The 26123-nt window shown below is 36.5% G+C and overlaps 2 protein-coding genes and 1 pseudogene across 3 annotated transcripts in view; 2 read left to right on the top strand and 1 right to left on the bottom strand.

Annotated features, from left to right (window-relative positions):
- Positions 1-10564, top strand: part of LOC117323251 (piwi-like protein 1) — a 32391-nt gene extending 21827 nt beyond the window's left edge. The window contains exons 17-20 of the mRNA XM_033878352.1: positions 2203-2586; positions 3283-3350; positions 4773-4950; positions 8650-10564. Coding sequence (XP_033734243.1) covers positions 2203-2586; positions 3283-3350; positions 4773-4950; positions 8650-8736 — 717 coding nt within the window. The 3' untranslated portion in view covers positions 8737-10564. The remainder of the gene's footprint in view (positions 1-2202; positions 2587-3282; positions 3351-4772; positions 4951-8649) is intronic.
- A 7478-nt stretch (positions 10565-18042) lies between these two features.
- Positions 18043-24898, bottom strand: LOC117323258 (UPF0561 protein C2orf68 homolog). 2 transcript variants are annotated; one of them, XM_033878375.1, is made up of 4 exons: positions 24734-24898; positions 22864-22985; positions 18918-18997; positions 18043-18612 (listed from the first exon to the last, which is right to left on the bottom strand). In XM_033878375.1, the coding sequence occupies exons 1-4, from the start codon at positions 24808-24810 to the stop codon at positions 18478-18480; spliced, it is 414 nt and encodes a 137-aa protein (XP_033734266.1). In that variant the 5' UTR covers positions 24811-24898; the 3' UTR covers positions 18043-18477. The 2 variants fall into 2 exon arrangements, with proteins under 2 accessions (XP_033734266.1, XP_033734257.1); XM_033878366.1 differs by lacking the exon at positions 24734-24898 and adding an exon at positions 24065-24705.
- Positions 24899-24959: 61 nt separating this feature from the next.
- Positions 24960-26123, top strand: part of LOC117321689 — a 51504-nt pseudogene continuing 50340 nt past the window's right edge.

Genomic DNA, 26123 nt, shown 5'->3' on the forward strand with positions numbered 1-26123 from the left:
CTCTGGAACTAAGCAATGGATATCGCTCATATTTGCCTGGTAGCATCACTATTGGGTGGGGATTTAAAATTGTACAAATGATGGAGCTGACCCCCCAGGGGCCTGAGGGGCGGGGCCAAGAGGGGTCAATTTGGCTATATTGATATTAGCGACTTCTTCTCTGAAACCAAGCAATGGATATTGCTCATATTTGCCTGGTAGCATCACTATTGAGTGGGCCTTCAAAATTGTACAAATGATGAGGCTGACCTCCCGGGGGCCTGAGGGGCGGGGCCAAGAGGGGTCAATTTGGCTGAATTGATATGAACAACTTCTTCTCTGGAACTAAGCAATGGATATCGCTCATATTTGCCTGGTAGCATCACTATTGGGTGGGGATTTAAAATTGTACAAATGATGGAGCTGACCCCCCAGGGGCCTGAGGGGCGGGGCCAAGAGGGGTCAATTTGGCTATATTGATATTAGCGACTTCTTCTCTGAAACCAAGCAATGGATATTGCTCATATTTGCCTGGTAGCATCACTATTGAGTGGGCCTTCAAAATTGTACAAATGATGAGGCTGACCCCCCGGGGGCCTGAGGGGCGGGGCCAAGAGGGGTCAATTTGGCTGAATTGATATGAACAACTTCTTCTCTGGAACTAAGCAATGGATATCGCTCATATTTGCCTGGTAGCATCACTATTGGGTGGGGATTTAAAATTGTACAAATGATGGAGCTGACCCCCCAGGGGCCTGAGGGGCGGGGCCAAGAGGGGTCAATTTGGCTATATTGATATTAGCGACTTCTTCTCTGAAACCAAGCAATGGATATTGCTCATATTTGCCTGGTAGCATCACTATTTAGTGGGCCTTTAAAATTGTACAAATGATGAGGCTGACCCCCCGGGGGCCTGAGGGGCGGGGCCAAGAGGGGTCAATTTGGCTATATTGATATTAGCGACTTCTTCTCTGAAACCAAGCAATGGATATTGCTCATATTTGCCTGGTAGCATCACTATTGAGTGGGCCTTCAAAATTGTACAAATGATGAGGCTGACCCCCCGGGGGCCTGAGGGGCGGGGCCAAGAGGGGTCAATTTGGCTGAATTGATATGAACAACTTCTTCTCTGGAACTAAGCAATGGATATCGCTCATATTTGCCTGGTAGCATCCTTTTGGGTAGGGATTCAAAATTTTATAAAGGAAGGAACTGACCCCCACTCCCCACCGGGGTGCAGAGGGCGGGTTCAAAAGGGGTCAGTTGGTTTAAACAACTTCTTTTCTGAAACTAAGCAATGGATATCACTCACATTTGTGTGGTAGCATCCCTATGGGGTTGTGCCAAAAGTTAATTTTATTTCATGGATTAATGCATTTTTTGACATAAAATCCTCACGTACCCATATAAAATGCCTATGATATATTGACATAGCAATACCAGTGACAAATATACTTAATCATCATTCTTGTTTCATATCTCATGAAATCCAGGTGAGCGATACAGGCCCTCTGGGCCTCTTGTTTTTGTTTTTTTTTTCCTTTTTTTTTTTTTAATTTCTCAAAGTTTAACTGCACGGTAGCTCAAATCTACAGCATAACACCTGGATAGGAATCTGTGAGTTGTCAAAGCTACATTACAACATTTAAATGGAATCACCGGTCAGATTTGACACATTGAATCAACAGGTTGTTTACATTATACCACGACAGGTCAAGTCAGCTTGCAAATTGGAGCGGTCCCATCTGCAAAGGTCAAATTGACTGAAATTTCAAAAATCTTTCTTCTCATGTAGAATCATGTAGAAGTAGAATCTAATACTCTTCATAGATGAAAGGGAAGGTTCTTAATTTGCTTTACCAAAATAGTGAATTTCATGACCCTTGGGTCTTGAGTTTGCCCCTGGGGAGAGAGTAAACTTTTTTATTGTCCTTTGTTTGATTTCTATTGGAACTTATTCTAACTTGGTTAACAGTATCAGCATGGGAGTTTAAATAGGGAAATCACAGTTTTAACTATCATATTTCTATTTAAAAACATTTAAAAATTCAGGTGACTGTTGTGAGGCCCAGGGGCAAACTATCATATTTCTATTTAAAATCATTTAAAAATTCAGGTGACTGTTGTGAGGCCCAAGGGCATACAACTTAACATTTGGTGGGGGACTTTAATTTGCCAATTTATCTTGCTATATATAATTCTCCTCTTGATCCTTTTCCACAGAAAAAACTGATGGTGATCGGGATTGATGTTTATCATGATGCTGCCAAGGGTAAGAGGTCCATCGCAGGATTTGTGGCTAGTACCAACCCCCAATGTACCACATGGTATAGCCGAGTCTGCTTTCAGATGCCAGGCCAAGAACTGGTAGATGGCCTCAAACTATGCCTCATCTCCGCCATCAGAAAGTACCATGAAGTTAACCATGTGTTCCCGGAGAAGATCATTGTATTCAGGGATGGTGTGGGTGATGGACAGCTCCAGTATGTGTCTGGTCATGAAGTGGAACAGCTGAAGGGCTGCTTCAGCCAGTTTGGAGAGGATTACCAGCCACGTCTGGGAGTAGTTATTGTCCAGAAACGTATCAATACAAGGATATTCCTCAAGGTATTTACATTTTAACAAAATTTATGCCATTTCTGTGTAGGCTCTGGCTCATGATCAAATGAAAGGAAAAGATATGATGATTAATATCACAAAAGTAGATGTGTGCTGTATATACATTGTGTATTTAAACTCAATATTACAAATTGGCAGGAGCCAACAATCTGATGAAGGTCGGGGAACACAACTTGTGTTGTCAAGTTTTTGCATCTAAAGTATAAAATTTGTGGGATCATCTTTAGATGGTCAAAAATGGTTGCAATTATCAAAATCTAAAACAAATAAACAAGTTTCAATTTACAAAATATGTGTTCGAAGTCATTAAATGTAGTGTGGCAATTATAATTGATAATGTGGATTGGTAAGGTCTGAAAATAAAATTACATGACTTCTGGATACAATTTTGACCATTTTATTTGTAGTAGAAAATGTATGGAATTAAATTACAATCACGAGTGCCCAGAGTCAACCAAAATACAAAATATATGGTTAGTAGTATGGTGAGTCCTTCAGGAAAGTGTCTTCACAGAAATGGATGTCAGAATTCCTCTAGTATCTCTCACAACAGTTTAAAGATGAAGTTGTCTTGGCAATTTCAAGATCAGATATATTGGAAGTAAGCAGACATGGCTTAAATGAATATTTTGAAGTACTTGTTATATATTTCTGCTGACTTGTTCGTATTGACATTTCTTACAGGGTCACCGTGAGATGGAAAATCCACCCTCAGGAACAGTAGTAGATCACACCATCACAAGGAGGGAATGGTTTGTTGAAAATGTTTCAATTTTGTTTAAATTAGTGCCTCATTTCAATTTTTAGGTCACCCGAGACAAAGTCTCAGTTGACCTATTGCGATCGCCTTTTGTCCGGCGGCGTCCAATTTACATTTTCAACTTCTTCTCAATAACCAACAGGCCCAGAGACCTGATATTGGGTGTGTAACATGCTGGGATGAAGGGCTACAAAGTTTGTTCAAGTGGATGACCTTGGCCTTCATTCAAGGTCACAGGGGTCAAATTTGCTAAAATCTTTTAAACAACTTCTTCTTGTTAACCAAAAGGCCCTGAGACTCAATATTAGGCCTGTAGCATGTTGGGATGAAGGGCCACCAAGTTTTTTCAAATGGATGACCTTGACCTTCATTCAAGGTCACAGGGGTCTAATATGCTAAAATCTTTTAAACAACTTCTTCTTGATAACCAAAAGGCCCAGAGACCCAATATTAGGTCTGTAGCATGCTGGGATGAAGGGCTACCAAGTTTGTTATAATGGATGACCTTGACCTTCATTCAAGGTCACGGGGATCTAACATGCTAAAATCGTTTTTAAACAACTTCTTCTTGATAACCAAGTGGCCCAGAGACCCAATATTGGGTCTGTAGCATGCTATGATAAAGGGCTACCAAGTTTGTTCAAATTGATGACCTTGACCTTCATTCAAGGTCACAGGGGTCAACAAATATGCTAAAATATATCATAACTCAGGTGACCGTTAAGGCCCATGGGCCTCTTGTTGTTGTTTGTTTTAGGTCACCTGAGACGGTCTCAAGTAACCTATTCTTATCGCCTTATGTGGGGCATGTGTCCATAAACAATTTACATTTTCAACTTCTTCACGAGACACCCCTGAACCAATTGTGATATAATTTTACAGAAATTTTCCATAGCCTAAAAATTGTGAATTATATGGTCCCCACCCCCAAGGGGACTGAGGGGCGGGGCCAAAAGAGGTCAAATTGACTGAAATTTCAAAGGTCTTGTTCCCAAGACCAAAATAAGGTAGAATCAAATACTCTTCATAGATGGAAGGGTTTTGAGGTGCTTGGCCAAAATTATGAATTTCATTACACTGGGGAGGGGGTAAACTTTACTGTAGTTTTTATGGAGAAATCTTATTTTTGACTATCACTTGTTTGATTTCTTTTGGAATTGAACTTGGTTAGAATTAGCAGTTTGTTGGTATGCAAATGTTGGCCCTACTGACTCCAAGGAGCTAATGGGTGATGTCAGAAAGGTCAAATTGACAGAAACATTTCAAAACTCCAGTGACCATTAAGGCCCATGGGCATCTTTTTTTCTTTCTTTTTTTTTTATGTATGAAAATGTGATATTCTATTTGAATTTTAACCTTCTGATAAAATTCAATGTAAATAAGTAAAAAGAAATATTGTTTTAATGTTTTTTAGGTATGATTATTTCCTTGTGTCACAGCATGTGAGACAGGGCACCGTGTCTCCTACCCATTACATAGTGGTCCACGACAACACAAACCTCAAACCAGACCACATGCAGAGACTGTCCTACAAAATGACACATTTGTATTATAACTGGCCAGGAACTGTCCGTGTACCAGCTCCTTGTCAGGTGAGTTGATCAGCAGAATTCATTAGTAAAGGGAAGACAATATGCTTAGGATTAGTTTTTAGCCGGTGGGCGAAGCCCACTGGCTTATGCTATCATGTATGGTGAAAGGCCTTGTGGGCAGGATAACTAAAAATTAAAGGGTCTGTTGTATGGAAAAGACAGGTCAGTATGGTTTTTGAGGTTTGAGTGATAAACAGTTAATCTTTAATTGATTTATTAACGCCAGGGACATTTCAGGTCCTCTGCCATTTTAGTCGTCAATCAAAGCACTGCACTTCTACATTATCAGCGGCAAATGTTGCTTGGTAATGCTTCATCAAAGCTTGCCTGATGGGGCATAAAATGATTAATCATGAAGGCCGTTATTATTATTTCATAATTGAACTACTCTGGTGTAAGTGGTACAACCATTTGTACCTGATAAATGAAAATGGCCCACTCTCTCTCATAGGTACTCTTATAGGTACACGTGTGCAATCGGGGAAAAAAATAACTCTAGTCTAAAACCACATGATAGGCATTTTCAATCATGGCGTGTAACTATTTCAGACTCATTGAATGTTAATTTGCCCATAGCAGACAATATCTAATATTCATTGATACTTGGCCTCATGATCCGCACACTGTTAATATGAAACTGTCATTACTAGGCCAAACAAGATTGCGATCATGCAGGCATGTATATCACATTGCCTGTATTTGGCTTTCAAAAGGCTCATTCAAGACAGTGTGTGTTAATTGTTAGGCACAATAAGGTCTTAATACACAGTGTGCAAGTACAGCGATTGACTATGTCTTTGGCTGTACAAGTTAGGAAATATTATTATCTAGCTATAGGTTGTTTGACATCGACATAATCGTTGATAGAATGAGACGTCGACTTGGTCATATTTTACACACTCTGTTAACATATTGGTCAAAACTTGATAGCCTAATATAGACATAAATATCATTCTATTGTTATTTTATTATCTCACTAGTTTCCAGTAACACTGAGTTAATTGTACTACCAGCATCTGTGTCAGTGTCTATATTTTGGGTTCCTAGTATTTTGTCTTAAGTTTTTAAAAAGGTAACACGTCCAACAAGTATAAGCTTATATCAGTTCCTATTTTAGTTTGCACCCATTACAGGTGATTGAGTGACTTCATAGCTTTAATACTGTGGTGAAAATTGCCATGGTGTGAACTAGATCATGGTATTGACCAATTCTCTAATGGGCATCAATTGAGATGCTTGGACACATAGAAACATCGCAGACTAGTACTGGCAGCTTGTCAAATGTTGCTAATGTTTCACAATAAATTTTCTGTAGGAATTGTGAACATATCTACAAAACTTTGATCAGTCAAACGAGCTGCATGTTTTGATAAGATTCATATAAAAACTTGGTGTCGCTACACACCAGCATTTATGATGCTCTTGAAATTGAAATCGCTATATCTATATCTATGGAAAGTGTGCTTAATTTCATTTCACAATTTCCTGACCTTGACGTTTTCAGGGTAATTTGAATGTGTTATATGTCACAGAAAAAAAAAATGAATGTGGTGCATTTATTACGCCTATTCCCATCTATGACCCATGTATGGCTGTCCTTTAGGATTTGGGTATACATAAGTTCACACACTGGCTTGACTTCTCATTAAGGGGTTACAACCCATTCACCTTCTTCCATGCTGGAGCTTGTCCGTTTGGTTGTAATGTGATGTCACACATGGAGTCTGGAAACAATGGGGACAATCAGAATCTTGGTATTTAGACAGGTGGACTGTGCACGTCTGTTTTAATACACCGGAAAAGTAGACTGCTAGTATTAGTTTTGGTATAACCTCTTGTTCATACATTTATAAAAAAAAAAATAGACTTATATTGATTACATGATTTTACAAGGCTGCAATTAGAAAACATATGTTTGTTTCAGTAAACAAAAATGTAAAAACCTAATTGATTGTCATGATGATAAATCAATAATTCAGATATGTTCTAGAGATATAATATTTATCAACATTACATGTGAAACACCGAACACAAACTAACTTTTTTAGGTGCTGTGAAAGAGCAACCTTAAGCAGTCATCGCCATATTTCGCAAGAACAAATTCATTTGGAACTCTCGAGGGAATCAAAATGTCACTTATTTGAATGATAAATCTTGATAATTCAAACGGGACTGGAAATAATTTTCCCCAAAAATGCGAACAGCACACTAGACAATCTTGCCTCCTTCCGCGAAGTATTTGTTTGTGATTAAGTTATATGATTTACGCTTTTATATGTTTGAAGACATTTGTAGAATTCAAATAATTATAGAAAAACAGCTTAAATCGTACACAATGACCTGTTTTATCCACGAGTATTCCAAACTATTTTCTGTGCAAATTATTACGCTTGCTTCCTGGTTTGTGCGAGGGAAGGTAACTTGTATACACTCCAGTTGATGTGACATTGGAAATTCAATGAGTTCTTTGGTTGATAAAAATCATTGATTGCACTTGTTTCAAGAAACATGACGGATGTCACGGATTGATCAATCTGAGAATTAAGCTTACTCATAGTATGCCAATTTAAAAGAGGTTTAAAAAAGTGATTCTTCTCTTTTTCACAACTTCAATGCAACCACAGCCTTTTTAGCCCACCATCATCAGATGGTGGGCTATTCAAATCGCCCTGTGTCCGTTGTCCGTCCGTCCGTAAACAATTCTTGTTATCGCTATTTCTCAGAAAATACTGAAGGGATCTTTATCAAATTTCCTATGTAGGTTCCCCTTGGTGCCTAGTTATGCATATTCCATTTTGAGACCAATCGGAAAACAACATGGCCGACAGGCAGCCATCTTGGATTTTGAAAATTGAAGTTTGTTATCGCTATTTCTCAGAAAGTACTGAAGGGATATTTCTCAAATTTCATATGTAGGTTGCCCTTGGTCCCTCGTATTACATTTTGGGACCAATCTGTCCTGAAAACAACCTGGCCAACAAACAGCCATTATCGCTAAATCTCAAATTTCTTATATTGCTAGGATTCCCTTGTTTGAAAAATATTTGAGGGATGTTTCTCAATTTGCACAGATTAGTAAAATGAAGGAGAAAATAGATAGAAGATCAATCTGACATACAACCTATAAAGATCATTCAATGGTGGGCGCCAAGATCCCTCTGGGATCTCTTGTTAAGTAAATGAAATTTCTTAAAATGACAGAATAATCATCAGTAAAACATTCAGGAATGCACTTAAAAAACCATAAAAATGTCTCTTTATTACATGTCATTTCATATTTATATAATATTTGCATAGTATTTGCTTTTCACTTGTATTTCCAACCCTCATGCACATCACCTATTAATGGCCTCGACACTTTGATTTGATCATTTATTTATTTATTCATTTATTTTTTCTTGATCACTCAATCCTCATAAACAATAACAACCTGTCTTTTCCATACACGACAAGATTTGAAAAAATCAGGCCTAGATGATATAAGGAACTTTTTTCATCTTGTCCATTAAATGTATAACAATCATGATATATAAAAGCCCACCAACAATGTGGCCATTTGCCTCTTGTTGAAAAAGTGGAAATATTAATTTACATTTTGTATCAAGAACAGACTGGGCTGACTTAATGCATGTTTGACTAGTTTGTCAGATTTCAAACTGTTTACAGTGAATGATTTAATTTTTGTTTTTTCCCTTTCAGTATGCCCACAAACTTGCTTACCTCGTGGGACAGAACATCCACAAAGAACCTGCACCAGAACTGTCAGACAGACTTTTCTTCTTGTAAATGTCAATCCATTTCTTATCGGAGAGCAGCTTAATGAGTTAATACTCATCTTCATTTAGGAGAGCATGCAAGAAGCATGAATGACACCAAATATATCCAGATTCATGATTTTAATGTATCCCAATTCAGTGATAAAATGGTAGCAGTTTGCTGTAGATGAACATTGCTATAGGTTGATGCGACTCATCACATTGAATTTTCTACACAAAGTGTTTTCCAAGACTGAGCAGAATTTACATGTACAGAGTTCTGTTTGTGCTTTATGATGCATTCAATTGGTAAGGTTGTGTGGGGTTTCATAAATACTGGGTATGTTTATTTTTGACAAGCTGTGTTAGTTGGGACAAATCTGAAAACAATTTTCTTTGTGCAATTTACATAATTATTTAGACTTCACCTATAAGGCTAGGTGATGCTCTTGTTGATCTCATTGAGGAAAAAAAAACCAAAAACAACAGCATTGAAATAATTCATTTACAACTATGTTATTAGTAGCTGTGTGCCTGGTAAAGTACAGTTGCATAAGGCTGTGGTGCTATTTAAATGTAATACAGAAAACGTCACAACTAAATCCCTTATTTCTCAGGTGAATTTATTTCTAAACGATTTGTTTGACATTCCTCAACTACATATTTTATTCAGGCATCCATAGATTTGGTTGAATAAGAATATGTCTTTCATGTTTATGAATGTTGAATATGTTTGATGTAGTAGATTAACTTCATGCCTTTTTTTCTGAGGAGCAATGTTTGTAATGTAAATTTGGTGTATGTCATTGTTGTGATATCACAAGTTACCAGTGTTCGTACATATCTACTGGGAGGGCTATTCCAATAGGATAAAACATGGTTATAACCAATCTCGAGGGAACAAACAGTCCACTTTGCTATTCATATTAACCTTAACAAATCAATGTTCAAAACTGATACAAATTTTATTAAAGTATCAACTTTGATATCTCTCTATTAATCATAAAAAAGTAGATAAGTTGATAAGATTGTGGCGGCCATCAGTCAGGGCTGAGGAGTCAAAAGTCAGAAATTGGTTCATATTGACACTTTCTTGTCATAGCAGTTGTCTTGTCATAGCAGTTTGAATTGTAAAGTTATACCCGTTCAATTTGGTGGTTATCTGTCATTGATATTAAGTTTAAAATTACATATGACCACTTTTAAAATAATGGCTTGTGTTCAAATCTATAACCCATGAACAGATTTGGTTTTATGTTTACACCAGACTTCTGCTGATTAAACATGGTTAATACGAGCATTCAACAGATCTACTGTAAGTTATACTTTTTGATACTCAACTATATGAACAGTCTGGCGTAGTGATATGACTTAGACTTTAGTGCTTTGTAATCTCAAATATGGTAGCAGCGTTTGCAACAGTAATATAACCATGAAATATTTAGGGTGAGAAAAATATACTTGAAAGCACTCGTCCCTCTCACTTCTAAATTTCAATTAAAAAAAGAAACAACAACACAAAACCTGTGTAAATATGTTTTCAATGTTTTAATCATTATATAATTTGAGCTGCGGTTTTGTGAACCTTTTTTTTTATATATAAAAAACAGTTGATCATTCGCTTCACAATAGCGACATTTAAACTGATGTCTACAGGCCTCATAGGAAATAACAAACAGGTTCTAAGCAGTAAAATCTGTTTTTGGACTTGGATTTAGATAAAGTTTAATCATGTATTCGCCTGTGATACTTCATTGTATCGGATATTAGACTATACAAAAACGAGATATAAAAGTGTGTATATATATATATAGAACTGAGACTCGCTAGTGTTCAAATATTCTCATTCTTAATGTCTTCAAAAAAATGTTTGTTATTGATATGATATCAGGTCCAGATTTATTTCTATCATATACCTGTATTAGTCTAGCCTTTCTTTATCACATAAATGCATCAGTATCACATGGACGCTTCTGCAGAGCAATCACGGAGCTATCTGCTTGATAGAACTTTGAGTATGATTTAATTAATCCTAATTCATTTAGAAAATTCTATAGACTTTTGCAATAAACGCTAAAGACAATATTTGTAAACATAATTATCCCCTCGCGACGAAAGTCGGGGAGGGGATATAGCGTTCCGTTCGTACGTACGTATGTTCACTTTTTGTCAGCGCTCTTGCGACTTCATTTTTGAACGGATTCTGACCAAACTTCATATATGGGTCCAGCATGGGAATATCTCGAACGAGTTCGTGTTTCAGGGTGCCAAGGTCAAGGTCACCGTTACTATTTATAGAAAATCTTTGTCAGCGCTGTAATGCGACTTCATTTTTGAACGGATCCTGACCAAACTTCATATATGGGTCAAGCATGGCAATACCTCAAACAAGTTCGTGTTTCAGGGCGCCAAGGTTAAGGTCAAGGTCACCATTACTATTTATAGAAAATCTTTGTCAGCGTTGTTGCGACTTCATTTTTGAATGGATCCTGACCAAACTTCATATATTGAGCCCATGCCTGATAATAAGCCCATCCATGTCTATTGCAGTTCAGTGCAAATGACAACTGATGTTATTTCAATGTCCTGCAATAACCCCACTCCCCATTTTGCTTCAGAGTTCATGTGTTAGCACGCGAGGGGATTTGTATCGGTTGCGATGCCTTGTTTAATTATCATTTTCTTTTGAAATTTACTCGTCACCAGGGACGAGTGCACCATGGCATTTACACGTCCCCAGCCAAATTTAACTCATCATCTAGGACGAGTGTTTTTTTCGCACCCTGATATTAAAGGTTGATGTGTTCAAATTGATAGTACTTTATTTGTGATGAAAGGAAGGGATGAATTTAACCAAGATATGGAATGAAAGATTTGGGGACAAGTGAAGTTTTAGTCTGTTATCCTTCCGTTGTGAACGCGTAATGAAAACAAAATTGAAACTGAAATCTTCCAGATTTCTAGTAAAGTAAAGAATATGCTTACTTGGCCTTCTTCTGTTGCCAGGCTCTTAAAATGTATTTGAAAACTGAAAAATGTGTTGCCAAACAAGTTCATTAAGTATGGTATAGATAGTAAAGGCACATTACATAAGTACCTAATTGTTGTCCGAGAGAGAGGAAGGAAATCCACTATGTATTGAATATGTTGTTACATGTTGATAAATGTATGGTACATGTCTACTTTAACTAGTCAGTGTGTGGCTATAGCCTTACTTTTTCTGGATTTTATCTATGCAATCAATATTGTTTGTTGAATGTCCAGGCAGACAACTTGTTGTTATGGTTTGGGCTATTCCAAAATTAAACATACAGGAGGGGGGCACTTTCCAAAAGGCTCTGCCTCTCGTGGAATATTCAAATCTGATCTGATATGGGGAATGGTAGAAGTTCTTAACTAATATCACCAGCTGTATTAATACCTCTCCTGTACAATTATGGAATAGCTCTTACAAAATTGTCTTTGTGAATTTTGCAGATTTTGTGGTTAAAACATTTTAAAGGATATATGTATGTTTTACTAGCAAAGTTAGATTTTATGTTGTTCAGTGCACATACATGTTTAGTGAATCTATTATTATAAAATAAATTTCTTGTTGAAGTATTTCTTAACGATTGTTTTATAAAACATCTATAAATGTTGTGGAAAATTATGTTCAAATTTTATTTAGTAATATATATCCTAGTACCCTACAAAAAAAATACTATATTTAAAATATGTATTCTCAGGTTTGTATTATAAAGTTTAAAAAACGAGAAGTCAGATTTTCTATGTAGCTTGTTTGAGGAAATTCTGTTAAAATATTATGGGTTGAAAATATAAAGCCTGCTTCAAAAAATATTTTTTGGGTATTTGGAGTTGTGATCAGAAACACCGAGATCTGTGTAGGTTCTTCTTAGCCCCCTAGTTGTTCCCATTTGATTTTGGGACTGATCAGAAAAACAATATGGCTGACAGATGGCCATATCTAATTTTGGCTATGAAAATTTGTTATCGCCATTTCTTTAAAAGTGTTGGATGGATCTTTCTCAATTTTCATGTGTAGAACCTAATATTTGGGACGTGTTCCTGTTTCTTGGGACACAGGTTCACTAGCATTGAACTTCTGATACCCTCTACTAAAATTCGTGATATTCCTGAATTCATTTACATTAATACTACCAGCTGCAATTTGAAGGCTCTGTCAAACTGTGTAGAATAGGTGCCATCACAAATCAATCATCTGTGCATTCTTTGATTATAATTTTACATCCTGTAGGGGACTTTGATTCTCTGAATTATCTTGTATATGTTTTAATGTCTAGTTAACACCCATCTCTGATAACTGATGGCAATGCCTGGCTGGCTAGGTGTCGGCAGTACATTTTTTGACCAGTAATTCCCTTGTATGTCTGATGTGTTGAATGATGGCAAATAGACACATGCCAACCATATATGAAGTCTGATCCTTTGTTGATGTTTTAATACAAGATTTTGTCTATTGTATAACTTTACAATATCATTTTAATCTCCAATATTCTGGTGCTCTAGTGTTTGGAATATGGATTTCATTCATTATTCAATTTTTTTTGTGGTTTGGTTCACTATAATTTATGGCTGAAGAGATGCAATTACCAAACAAAAGGCATTTATCATTTATAAGATCTGATAAGGACTTCCTCCTTCACTAAAGAATAGTATGTATTCCTATTTATTTCTATAGGGAGCCATTCAATTGGTGGCAGTTTTTTTTTACTGGTTATGAGGTAATCTTCCAAGCATTAATTAAATAATCAGTCGATTTGGTAATAAAAAAACATGCAGCTAACGTTTATAGCAAAAGTAGTTTATTTGAAAGTCCAATGAAAACTGTCCGTCTTCACTGATTTGGAAGAGAACTTTTGAAGTGTTTAACAAAATTTCACGACTATTTCTGAATTGTGACTTCCATTAAGCATTTTTTCCATTTTGTTAGACTTTATTTATTCTTTGAGGTTTTAGAGGACTTGTTAAAAGTGAAAGATTCAAAATTTTTATTTGTTATGTGCACTGAAAAATTGTTTGTACATTTCTTTTGTATTGATGAACAATATGTAATAAAAAGTTATTTTTTAACAACTGTGTTTTCTCCTGTCATTTACTGATTTTTTTCTTCTGTCACCCCCTAGGGTGAGTTCTCTGACCTCTATGGTGTGATTTCTCTGTCACCCCTAGGGTGTGATTTCTCTGTCATCCCCTAGGGTGTGATTTCTCTGTCACCCCTAGGATGTGATTTCTCTGTCGCCCCCTAGGGTGTGATTTCTCCGTCACATAGGCTATGATAGATAACACATGCTGACAACAATACAATACCACATAGACAATTCAAACATTCAGTCATTACAATATTTGTTAAAAAATATATTGGAACAACTGGACTCCAAGGGGCTTTTGGACAGGGCCAAAAAGATTCAGATTGACTAAAATCTCAAAAATCTTCTGAAGACCCAGTAATGAAAGAATTAAATACTCTTCATAGATGGAAGGGTCTTGAGGTTCCAAAATTGTGACATTCATGACCCTGGGGTTCCTTGGGATGGGTAAAAAAAAAATGGGTTAGGTAGAAAAATGATATTTTAGTTGTATTTTGTTTAAGGGCAAATTGGCTGAAATTTCAACAACTTTTTCAGATCCAGATATGTCAGAATCTAGTACTCCTCTGACAGAAAAGGAAAGGTCTGAGTTATTTTATCAAGATTGAAAATTCATTAAACTGGGGCATCACATTCCCCCCTCCCCCTTTCCCTAAGGAAAGAGTAAAGTTTACTAAAGTCTATACACATGTATTAGGAAAATTGGCTATATTTTGTTCCATTCTCGGTTAATAATTTAACAATTCTTTAATCTGTGAGGAAATTTTACACTTTTTGAAAATTAAGATTGTTAAACCCGAACTATCCCCTGAGGATAAGGGGCAGTGCAAAAAGTGCTCAAATTGGCTGAATTTCAACAATCTTCAATAGTTAGACCCTGATATGTCGAATGTACTCATTAGAAATGAGAAGATCTTCAGGTGCATTATAAAGATTGTAAAAGCCTTTATCTTGGGGCACCACAACCACCACCCCTCTTCGAAGGGGGTAAAGTTTATTATAGTTCATATAGAAATAGTAATGAAAAATGTTGTAACAATATATCCCAATATACATCTTAGGTTTTATTTTGTATTTCAAGTAAAATTGCAAACTTTAATGCAAGTCAGATGACTGTTAAGGCCCTTGGGCCTGTTGTTTCTATTTGCAACAAAATACATTAAATGAATTCAACATAACATTGATATTATACAACTTTACATAAGTATTAGTATTGTATTGTTTAGTCGAGTCCATCAACAATTTGAGTCATTTAGGACCAACTATGTCGGAAGACTAATTATATAATGTGGCAGATAAAGTAGACGAGATACCAAACCGGGCACCGGACAACCTCCAGGAATCCAAAGATTGCCAGGGGATGATATTCTATTGTTGTACATCAAACTTAGTTAACAGGCCATTATCTTCATGAAAGTTGAATAAGTGCACAATTTTCAGTAAAAATTTCTTCCACCTTTTAATTATGCCCCTGCCATTGGTAGCGCGCAGGAGGGGGATGCCATATAGTGTAACCCATTTCTGCCCATCTCATTCCAAATTGAAAACATTGAAACCCCTCAAAAGATTTGATACATATTCATACTATAGTACCAAAAAAGTTATTCACCCAATTAAAATTTGGTTGTCATTAGGTGCGGGGTCACTGACTACTTCTGAAATCAAGAGTTTGTGTACAAGTTTGATCAAAATGTTCAACTCACAAAAATACATACTGAGGTCAAAAATCAAGGTAAAAGGTCAAGATCATTAGGTTCAAAGATCAAGGTCGAATTTAGTATTTTTCTACCGATGAACATTTTGTTTTGACATGCAAAGATGGTAAGAATCAAACAAAGCGTCAACTGACGAAAGTTTTACTGATAAATATTTTGTGATGACTTGAAGCAAAGTTGGTCAGAATTAAAAAAAAAAAGGAATCAGCTGACCAACGGTCAAGGTCAGAGGTTAAAGTCCATTTTCATATCTTTTCACTAACAAACATTTTGTTATGGCATGGAGCAAAGTTTGGAATTATACAAGAATAAACTGATCATAGATCAAAGTCAGTGGGTCAAAGGTCAAGGCCATTTGAGTGTAAAGGTTTAAGTAAACAAATCTTACCCAACAAATGGGTATTATACAGGAATTTTCATTTCTGTTAGCCAAGCAAATAAATGGTGCTAGATGGAAACAAGTCACATCATAGTAGATGTATAATGGGTTTTGCTTTCTGGTGATTGTTTTTGTTAGTCCAAATGTCAAATGTCAACCTCAGCGATATGGGCAGATGGCTTTTAGATGATTATGGGGGTTTGGCCACTTTCTCACCAGTCAGTGTTCCAGCTAATACTTTTGTGTACAATAACATCATACAAACATGTATGTAGTGTCATATCATGAAGTTTTACATAATGACTGGATTTCTCATGCCATCATACTTACCCACAGAAGGAAGATATATATATATATATTTTTTTTTTTTACCTGGGGTATAAAAAAATATTTATATAATAATGACCATAGCGTTGTCTGGTTCACCTCCTACAGTGTGACCTTCTTAATAATTTTAACCTGTGTCAGTGGATATTTTGGGTCTTGTCCTACCGTTCGTTTTGCTTTGTAATTGGGTGTTTCCAAGGAAGATTAGTAATGAACTGGACATTTGGTAAGAACATTGTGACCAACAGGCCAAGGCTACTTGATGTGGATCAATAGGGAAGTTCCTACCATTTTATCTATTGTATACTTTTTAATTTTGTAAGAAAGCGTCCAAGTTACTGTAGAAGATGTCCCATACGTCTCCTCTAATTAGCCCATAACATATTGTTCATTAGAAAATCTGTAAAGCAGAAACTACCTCACATTACATTGGACCCATAACCGTGAACATCTAGTGAATTTATCTTATTATAACAAATTATTTACCAATTAGGAGATAGATCTTGAACTGAACGCTTTGAACATGCATTAATTTCTTTCATACTGGTTCGCAATGTCATAACACAAAGATTTGAATATTTTACCTGATCTATCAGAGTTACTTACCTTCGTTTCACTCTGTCAGTATGTATGATATAGTGATACCTTGACAGTCGATGAGGGCTGAGAATGCCATGACTTTAGATAAAGTGATCTTTGATTTTTCGTCAAGTGACTTAAGAATTTCTTGGTTACTGAGAAGTCGTTTAAAAGATTTTAACACATTTGACCTATGTGTCCTTGGCAATACATCAAGGTCATTGACTTGAACAAACTCTGTAGCCCTTCATCCCAGCATACTACTGCCAAATACATGGCTCTGGGCCTCTTGGTTAATGAGAAGTCATATAAAGATTTAACACATTTGATTCCTGTGACCTTGACAATGCACTTAGAACAAGTCATTCAAAGATTTTAAGACATCTAACCCCTGTGACCTTGAAAGTAGATCAAGGTCATTCATTTGAACAAACTTGTAGCCTTTCATCCCAGAATGCTACTGACCCAATATCATGACCCTGCCAGGGCCTCTAGGTTATTGAGAAGAAATAAAAAATGTAAATTGTTTACGATGCACGAGGACTCATCTCAGGTGACCTAACAAAGCGAAGTGAGCAGGGCTCACATAGGTATACCATCAAATCAGCAAAAGGAGGCAGACAGAACCAGGAAAAGTTTGAAGTTTGTCAATTTTTCACCTGGAAAAAGTGGTCTAATTTTGTGGATAATCTTAATTACAAGTAGTCTGATGCTTGCCCTGAAGCAATTGCCAAGAAAAAGCGTGAAATTTTACCATTTCGTCCCTTTACAAATAGGGAGTGCCAAGATCCTGTCGGGATTTCTTGTTTGGGTTTTAGGAGTGACCTGCTTGAAGGTGAAGATATTAGGATAACCCTGTTAAGATTGTGTAAGGAAGGGTGCCCTCTGAGCATCCTAAATGACTACTATTCTGGAACATTTTCTTCAGGTTGGTAAAGTAAATATGATAAAAGTTATATGACACAACCAATACGATATTTAAGAGTGTGACGTTTTGATGACTACACTGTCACCTTCATCAGACCATTGACCAATGTGAAGCGTACTAGCACAGTCTTATATAGAAATAATAATGAAATAAACCGTTAATGGATGAACTAAAGACCAGGAGGCCTAAAAGTGAAGAAACTAAAGACCAGGAGGCCTAAAAGTGAAGGAAGTGTAGTAATCTCAAAAGTGACAACCACATAAAGGTAACTACAAAAAAAAAAAAAAAAAGGCAATGCTATTTTTTTTTAAAACAGAAAATAAACCTTTTATTCTCGAGAAAATATCACTTTTGTACTGCCACAGAAAAATGTCCAGTCTGTAAAACAGGGATCCTTCTGGTATAAACATCTATGTAGGACAGATGTGCTGCAGAAACCAATTCTGTGTCCACCAGTCTTCAGCAGATGTGCTGGAGAAACAAGTTTAGTGTCTACAAATCTATGGCAGATATGCTTGAGAAACCAGTCTCTGCACTTAGGGCAAGGCTAACAAATAGCAAAATTGTGTCTTCTACTGACACCGCAAGGCCGTTTGATGCGACAACATTGATGTCTCTCTCTCTTCTTGAGCTTGGCTACTTGAAACCTGGCTATTTGTGTAATCTAACTTGGAATGTTAGAACGTTTAAACCTGTGGAGACAGGCTTAGAGCTGTAACAGTCAGATATGTGTTCAGGAAACAGGATTGTTCTGACTAGCATGCTTTTCAAACTCTTGTTGTAGTCTCTCCTCAAGTGCACCCACAAACAAGGGAGGTAACTGTGCCTCCTGACCAATTCTCCTGGCAACTGTCCCAGCTCTGTCACACTGAAATGTACAAGAAATCGGTATAAGTGATTCCAAGTGATTCCAAATGCAACTACAAAACACCAAAAATGAATGTTTTCCATGGAAGTCTCAGATGGTGTGCAAATAATCTCATAGATAAATGAGGGATATCTGCATTTTCAGTATTTATAGTATTGTTGATATACATGTATATTGATTCATACAAAATCCAGAAAACCATATTGAATGAAATAACATCATCTTAAATGATTAAGGACAGCAGATCAACATCTTATCCTACATACAGATGAAGACTGATAAGAAAATGAGGCTAGTCATGATACCTTGTAGATGGTGAAATTGTAAACTTCTCCATTTTTGTCTTCAAATTCCAAACAAAACATTTCTTCTTTTACATTTTCATCTAAAAAAGAGAGAAACAAATGTTTTAAATTCATGTTTTTTTGTTTGTTTTTTGTTTTAAATAATTATAGATAGCAGAAATGGATATACAGATATCAGCATCAGATTATATATGACGAGGAGATGAACAATAGAAAAGGATAAGAAGAAAATGACAGGAACAGTCACTCTGTACATGTGTTAAAGCTAAAATTGTGGATGTGTTGCTTTTGAAGCAAGAAACTCATTTAAAAAACCTAAACCCAAGATAAGTTTGGGGAACTGAACAATAATTGGAAATTTTGAATTTATCTTAAAAAGTAACTGGAGAGGAAAGTATTGGGCAAGAACATTTTCAAATTGGTTAGAAGATACTTGAAAACGTTTTCTCAACCTAAAACAAGAGGCCCAAAGGGCCTGCATCACTCATCAGGATATTTCAGTGAACATCAGAGAACACTAAGAGTGATTAAAAGGAATTACATCTATTTCCCTTCTTGGGCCCTACACCTCCTGTGTTTCTATTCCCCCGAGGGTGCTTCTGACTAAATTTGGTCAAAATTCACTTTTGTTCATGACCAGTGCATATTATGCAAGCTCCTCCAAACCCCAGGGTGATCAGTCAGCATTTATGCAAAATTTGTTCCTCTACTCCTAAAGATGCGTCTGAATATATTTGGTAAACATCCATTCAGTTGTTCATGACTAGTAACAACTTTTAAGAAAAGCTGACAGACAATGGCATAAGCTCCTTCCAACCAGGTGAGCCTAAAATCTATCATATTTACTGCCAATTTTTTTTATAATATTACAGTAAATAAACAAACTAATTGATAAAAATGCACACAAAAACAAATGATTGAATGAAATCAAAAATACTATTTTCAATTCTATGTGTCTTTCATTTTAGCTTTTAAATACCGATAAACTTTATACCAATTATTTGTTTATTGGTTATTAGTCAGACTGATCTTCTCTCTACTTTTCCCTTCTTTCTTCTTTTCCTCTTAATCATCTGATAACAAGAACAAGTGGAGCTGACATGTAAAGCTTGAGAAGCATCCCTCCAGTTCTTTTCGAGAAATAGTGATAACAAACTCGAATTCTCAAAATCAAAGATGGCCAACAGTGACCTGTCAGATTTTTTTTTTCTGATCAAAAACCTATATGAAATTGGCACAACTAGGGACCAAGGGGAATCTACAAACGAAGTTTGAGGATTATCCCTCCAGTACTTTTCAAGAATTAGCAATAACCAACTTCAACTCTCAAAATCCAAGATGGTTGCTTATCGGCCATTTTGGGAGCAAGGGAAGCCTGCGCATTAAGTTTGAAGAATATTTGTACAGTACTGGAAGAAATAGTGATAACAAGTATTGTTTACGGTCAGACACACACCAGATGGGCAGACAGACAACCATGGACACAGGACAATTTGAATAGTCCATCATCTGATGATGTTGGTCTAAAAATTGGTTACTAGTGATTATTGTAAATATAAATGAGGCCAAAAAATCTACAATTTTATAAAGTAATAATATTTAAATGACTTGCCATCAAATATAACAAGTTTGAGCAAGGGATTACAACTTCACAACAAGAGCCCTGCAAGTGGGAAGCACGATACACCAGTCACTGGAAAAGCTACCACAGGAAAATGAAGCGTCATTGACTGGAGTATTAAACCCTGCTAATATATGTTGAACATAAATTTTGCTTCTTGTTGTAGTGAACAAAATCTTAAAGGAATTGAATAAGAAATAGAAAACTTCTTACATTTTCTACACATTTCCAATAATTGGCAATAAAAGGGGCATAACTCTGCTAAAAATAATCACAAAATTCCATCACACGAACTCGTTTGAGCTATTGTGCCATAGAATATTTGTAGCAAGTTTCATAAAAAAAATTGTTGATAAATAAAGGCTAGAGAGTGCTAACAAGGAAAAGTAAATGGACAGATGTCTAATAGTGCATGGTATATACCATAATACAACCCATGTTGACGGCATATAAAAACCATCTAATAGCAACAAACACTGGCATCAGCCACCGCAAAATGCTTATACTAAAATTTTAGTAACTTATTAGGATACAAATTCTCAATGCCAAATTAATTCATCTGATACATAAACATAAGCTATCTTTGTGAACTTGATTCAAATATTAAAAATAATACCAACAAACTTAGATTTGATGAATAATTACTACTAACAGCAAATCCATAATATGTAAAAAAAAAAAAAAAAAAAAAAAAGAAAAAAATATTTCAAACACTCAATTGTCATTATATCATATCTAAACCTATAATGGTACATGTAGGTTTTTGTTTGGTATTGTTTAACATCCTATCAACATCTATGGTCATTTGAAGACGGCCTCCCCTGTAAGAGAGATGCATGTGTGTATCCAAGGTAGTGTTTTGGGAGGCTGCAGTATATTCATGTCTGTCTCCTTGTGATATCGCAAATGTGATGTCGACTTCATAATGCTACCTCAGTGAAGTATACTGCCAAAGACAGCAGGACACCTCACCTGGTCACACTATACTGACAACAGGCGAACCAATCGTCCCACTCCCTTAAACGTTAAGCAGGAGTAGCAACAACAATTTTTGTAGACTCCGGTGTGTCTCAGCCAAGGGACAGAACCAAAAGCCTTCCACAAAGCAGCGAACGCTCAACTAAAGGCCAAAAGCCTTCCACAAAGCAGTGAACGCTAAACTAAAGGCCAAAAGCCTTCCACAAAGCAGTGAACGCTCAACCAAAGGCCAAAAGCCTTCCACAAAGCAGTGAACGCTCAACCAAAGGCCAAAAGCCTTCCACAAAGCAGTGAACGCTCAACTAAAGGCCAAAAGCCTAAGTTCCACAAAGCAGCGAACGCTCAACTTAAGGCCAAAAGCCTTCCACAAAGCAGCGAACGCTCAACTAAAGGCCAAAAGCCTTCCAAAAAGCAGCGAACGCTCAACTAAAGGCCAAAAGCCTTCCACAAAGCAGGGAACGCTCAACTAAAGGCCAAAAGCCTTCCACAAAGCAGTGAACGCTCAACTAAAGGCCGAAACCTTCCAAAAAGCAGCGAACGCTCACTAAAGGCAAAGCCTTCCAAAGCAGCGACGCTCAACTAAAGGCCAAAAGCCTTCCACAAAGCAGCGAACGCTCAACTAAAGGCCACAAGCCTTCCAAAAAGCAGCGAACGCTCAACTAAAGGCCAAAAGCCTTCCACAAAGCAGGGAACGCTCAACTAAAGGCCAAAAGCCTTCCACAAAGTAGTGAACGCTCAACTAAAGGCCGAAACCCTTCCAAAAAGCAGCGAACGCTCAACTAAAGGCCAAAAGCCTTCCACAAAGCAGCGAACGCTCAACTAAAGGCCAAAAGTGAGACAGTGGTGATGGTATATACCTATGGACTTGGAAAACTTTAAAAGTTAATTTTGACGCAAAAATTGGGGGGAAAAGTTACAAAATAGTTCCACATCATTTTGTTGCCATTACATCACTGGTATTGAATAAACCAAACGGTAATGGTGTAGGATGTGTACTTATTGACTAAAAAGCATCCCAAAAACTTACCCCAAAAATTACACTTTATTATGTGAATTTGATGCAAAAAAGCTAAAACATGGTAAAATTTAATAAAATTACTAAATATTTCCATATTATTTGATAGTAGCATCACTCCTAGGCCTGTACTGAATGTATACTGAACTTGAAGATTGTGGAATGCATACTTATGGACTTAAAAGCTTTTCCAAAACTTACCCAAAAAGTTTAAAAGTTTTTGGGTGGGAAATAGACACCGGGGATACAGCATTTAAAAGCTCACAGTTACTCGTAATTGGTGAGCTAAAAATAGAGTTCTTATCTTTACTCAAATTAATTATGAAGTGCACCTTTCTGCTGCCTCATAGGAGGAATGTAGACACTGGCTTCAGGCTTCTTGTTCTTGGATCCAGAATGTTTGCCAGGTTTCGACATTCCCTTCTTTGCCTTTACCTCTTTTTCATATGTGTTTCTGTAAGTATATGAGTCATTGACAGACATGATGTGTAATAGGCAAATGTAACATTAAATGTGATCATATCCAAATCTTTTCCAATATTATATATTTTTTCCCCAATATTATTCAGACATATTAACTTATTATAAACATTATGAGTCGACAAATATGTCAAATAGACATTCCTTGCAAATGCAAATACAAAGTAAAACAAGATTAATAATATAATCTCAATAATCAAGTAGAAGCCCTGATAGGTTAGTGAGTCAACCATATTTTACAAAGACCTTACACAGATCATATAACAGCCACTGGATCCAACAAACTGGAAACGTGGGTCACATATCATGGCCCAACATATGTAAAAGGAATATAAAGATTAGCATCCAATAGCTGTTCTAAAAGAATTCATCCACCATATGACCATATCCACATTAAAAGTGTTATGTATAACGGAACTATTCCCTGATACCTACTTTGAAACAAAGTGCAGCTGACATTTCATTACCAATACGAAGCGAGGCTACACATAGTATTGGATTGGGGCCTTCTAAACTCTGCAGTTATAATTAAGGAATTATCTGTTGAAGGATTGAAAGAGCTAGTGCAGGTTGTGCTTCAAGTCATGAAAAATTATTTCTTCTCAAGACCAGTATTGTTTAAAATTTTCAGAATACTGTGTCATTTAACCTATGTTAAAAAACAAGAGGCCCCTGGACCTTAACTGTCATTTGAGTGCTGAAATTTCAGTCAGGGCCAACATGTGCATACCACTTACCCCATACTGACAATTGTAGTATTTCCAATGGCAATTCAACAAAGGATGCTCAAAAATATGATTTACCTATATAAACTTTAGTAAAGACTTCCACCTCCCCAGCAGAAAACATGAGATCCCAGGATCATGAAACATGAACATGACCCCTAACCCCCATCATAACATTTTCTTAACGTAAATGATGATCTGTATCTTAATCAGATTGGTAAAAAGAATGTCTGAGGAGGGATTGAAAACAGACGTAGTGCGAGACGTGTCACTTTGTGCATAATGCATATATTGAAAGACTTGTTTGAATACTTGTTTGACTACTCACTGGCATTTATACAGGGGTCGGATCCAAGCAGAGCACAAACTATAATGTTGTTTGCACTTTCTTAGATACATTGACATGACCATACTGTAATCATAGGGGCATATCTCAGAATACTCTGAATATTACTGAAACATTGTGTGTTTTTTTTAAAATCCCAATTGAAAGCTTTTCAACTTGCACTGTCAGCTTTAATTGCCAAAGCATGTTTTTAAAGTAAAGTAGAAAGGCAATAAAAGGTCTTTAATTTGTAAGGGGTGCATATTTACTCTAGTTGGGTTCATGGCCCCTATAGGCCTAAGAGGACACAACAAATTCTGCATGGGTTCCCACATTAGTCGCCTATTACAGTCATGTCGTTGGCAGACAGGTCTAGTCACCTGTCACTTGTCATGCCTGTATAAATCTTAAAAAAGTAATCATCAGAAATGTACAAATAAAAAAATCACGGAATTCTGTAGATCTATACCAATATGTGTTCACAATAACAGTGTACACCACGACTAACCTCTGGATTATTACATTCAACAACGAAACATGTTCAAATGCGAAATCAAAATTATGCAGTTCTGCCATTCGACTCATGGATCAGCTTTCTTTTGACTGTGACGGTACTGTATGCACGTAATGATGCTTCTATAGTATTATTACAACATATTAGTATAAATGTACCTGTCCACTTGATTCCTTATAATACTTTTCATGAATCCATGTTTCATATCAATCCTGGAGACCGGTGTTCCAGCCATGATTTGTCGGCAAAAATAGCTTTACCTTAAATGTTAATGTGATAAACGTCATCAATTTACGTGTTATTTGATTTTCGTGTCGGTATCATCTAAACGCTTGATATAAATAATTCCTCGAGGTTAAAACGCTTTTGGAACCACGATGTGATTGTGTACACTATGTGACGTTTTGTGAACGTGCATGAAAGTATGGCGGAAAATGAGAGCCGGGAGCTCGCAAACGAGCTCAAAGGGTATCTTAAAAAGAAAGCGAGATAGTTCACATCTTGGCAAACTCGATGATGACAACCCAATAAGGTCTATTCTAAAGAAAGGAAAACCATCTAAACCAAAGGAATCGAATCCGGAATCATTCGACGTACGCACGTCGACAAAGACGGAGAATGAGACTAGTCCGACTAAAAAAGGAATATTGAAATCTTCTGTCGTTGTACCATCACAACAAGGAAATATCGCTCATAAAAGTATTCTTAAAAAAACGCAAGAAAACACAGATGTCGATTTAGTTACAGAACAAGTTCAATCTGTTGCAACTCTTATCAAAACACCTAGAAATATATCTCAGCCTCAAGTAAAACAAGAAATTCAAGATGAATTGTATGAAATTGCCGAGGCTGAACTTCTTTCTGAAGAACAGGAACTTGCAGAACAGCGGCCACCGTCTCCTTCTCCACAACCCAAAAAAACAACACCTGATGCTAAGCGAGAATCCAACGTAGAACCAGAGCGTATAAAAGAAGACCGACGCTCAAGCTCCAGTAAACACAAGTCTGGTTCTTCAAAATCTCATTCATCAAAGAAAGAAAAATCATCAGAAAAGAAGTCCAAGACTGATAGAAAGCAACAGTCTGTGCCAACAACAAAAAATGCCCAAGTAGATGATTATGATGATGATGAAATTGGTAAATATGATTAAGCGCATCTTCAGAAAAACACTTTGTTTTAATTGATGTTACTATACAGGGTGTAATACAAACAAGCATGAAACTTGATTTAATCTTGAACGTTAAGTAAAAATTGTGAATTTCATCTAAAAAATCAGTAAGTAATTATTATTGGTACAACAAAAAATTGAATGAACCCCATGCCCACATTCATGTAAAGTCGAACTGACCTGATAGTTGCATGTGCAAACTTGGTAAGCGTTTTATGTCAACAAAAATCAAGAGGCCATGGTTATAAGCAAGCGATAGAGGACCAAACCGTCTATCCATCATTTCACGACAAACACTGATCATATTTGTATACAGCACATTTTAGTGAAAATTGCACTCATGGTCTGAATTTATGCATGTTTAGCTATCAATTTTAGG

This window comes from Pecten maximus, chromosome 1 (genome assembly GCF_902652985.1).
Source record: "Pecten maximus chromosome 1, xPecMax1.1, whole genome shotgun sequence".
Classification (NCBI taxonomy): Eukaryota; Metazoa; Mollusca; class Bivalvia; order Pectinida; family Pectinidae; genus Pecten; species Pecten maximus.

Bases quoted from the DNA above. Each gene is read 5' to 3' on its own strand.
- LOC117323258 (XM_033878366.1), bottom strand. From the start codon at position 24,147: ATGGTCATGTCAATGTATCTAAGAAAGTGCAAACAACATTATAGTTTG. The intron at 22,986-24,064 runs GTGAGTAGTCAA...ATATACTTACAG, and splicing joins CGACCCCTGTATAAATGCCA to AAACACATATGAAAAAGAGG. The intron at 18,998-22,863 runs GTGCACTTCATA...TCTCTTTTTTAG, and splicing joins TCCTATGAGGCAGCAGAAAG to ATGAAAATGTAAAAGAAGAA.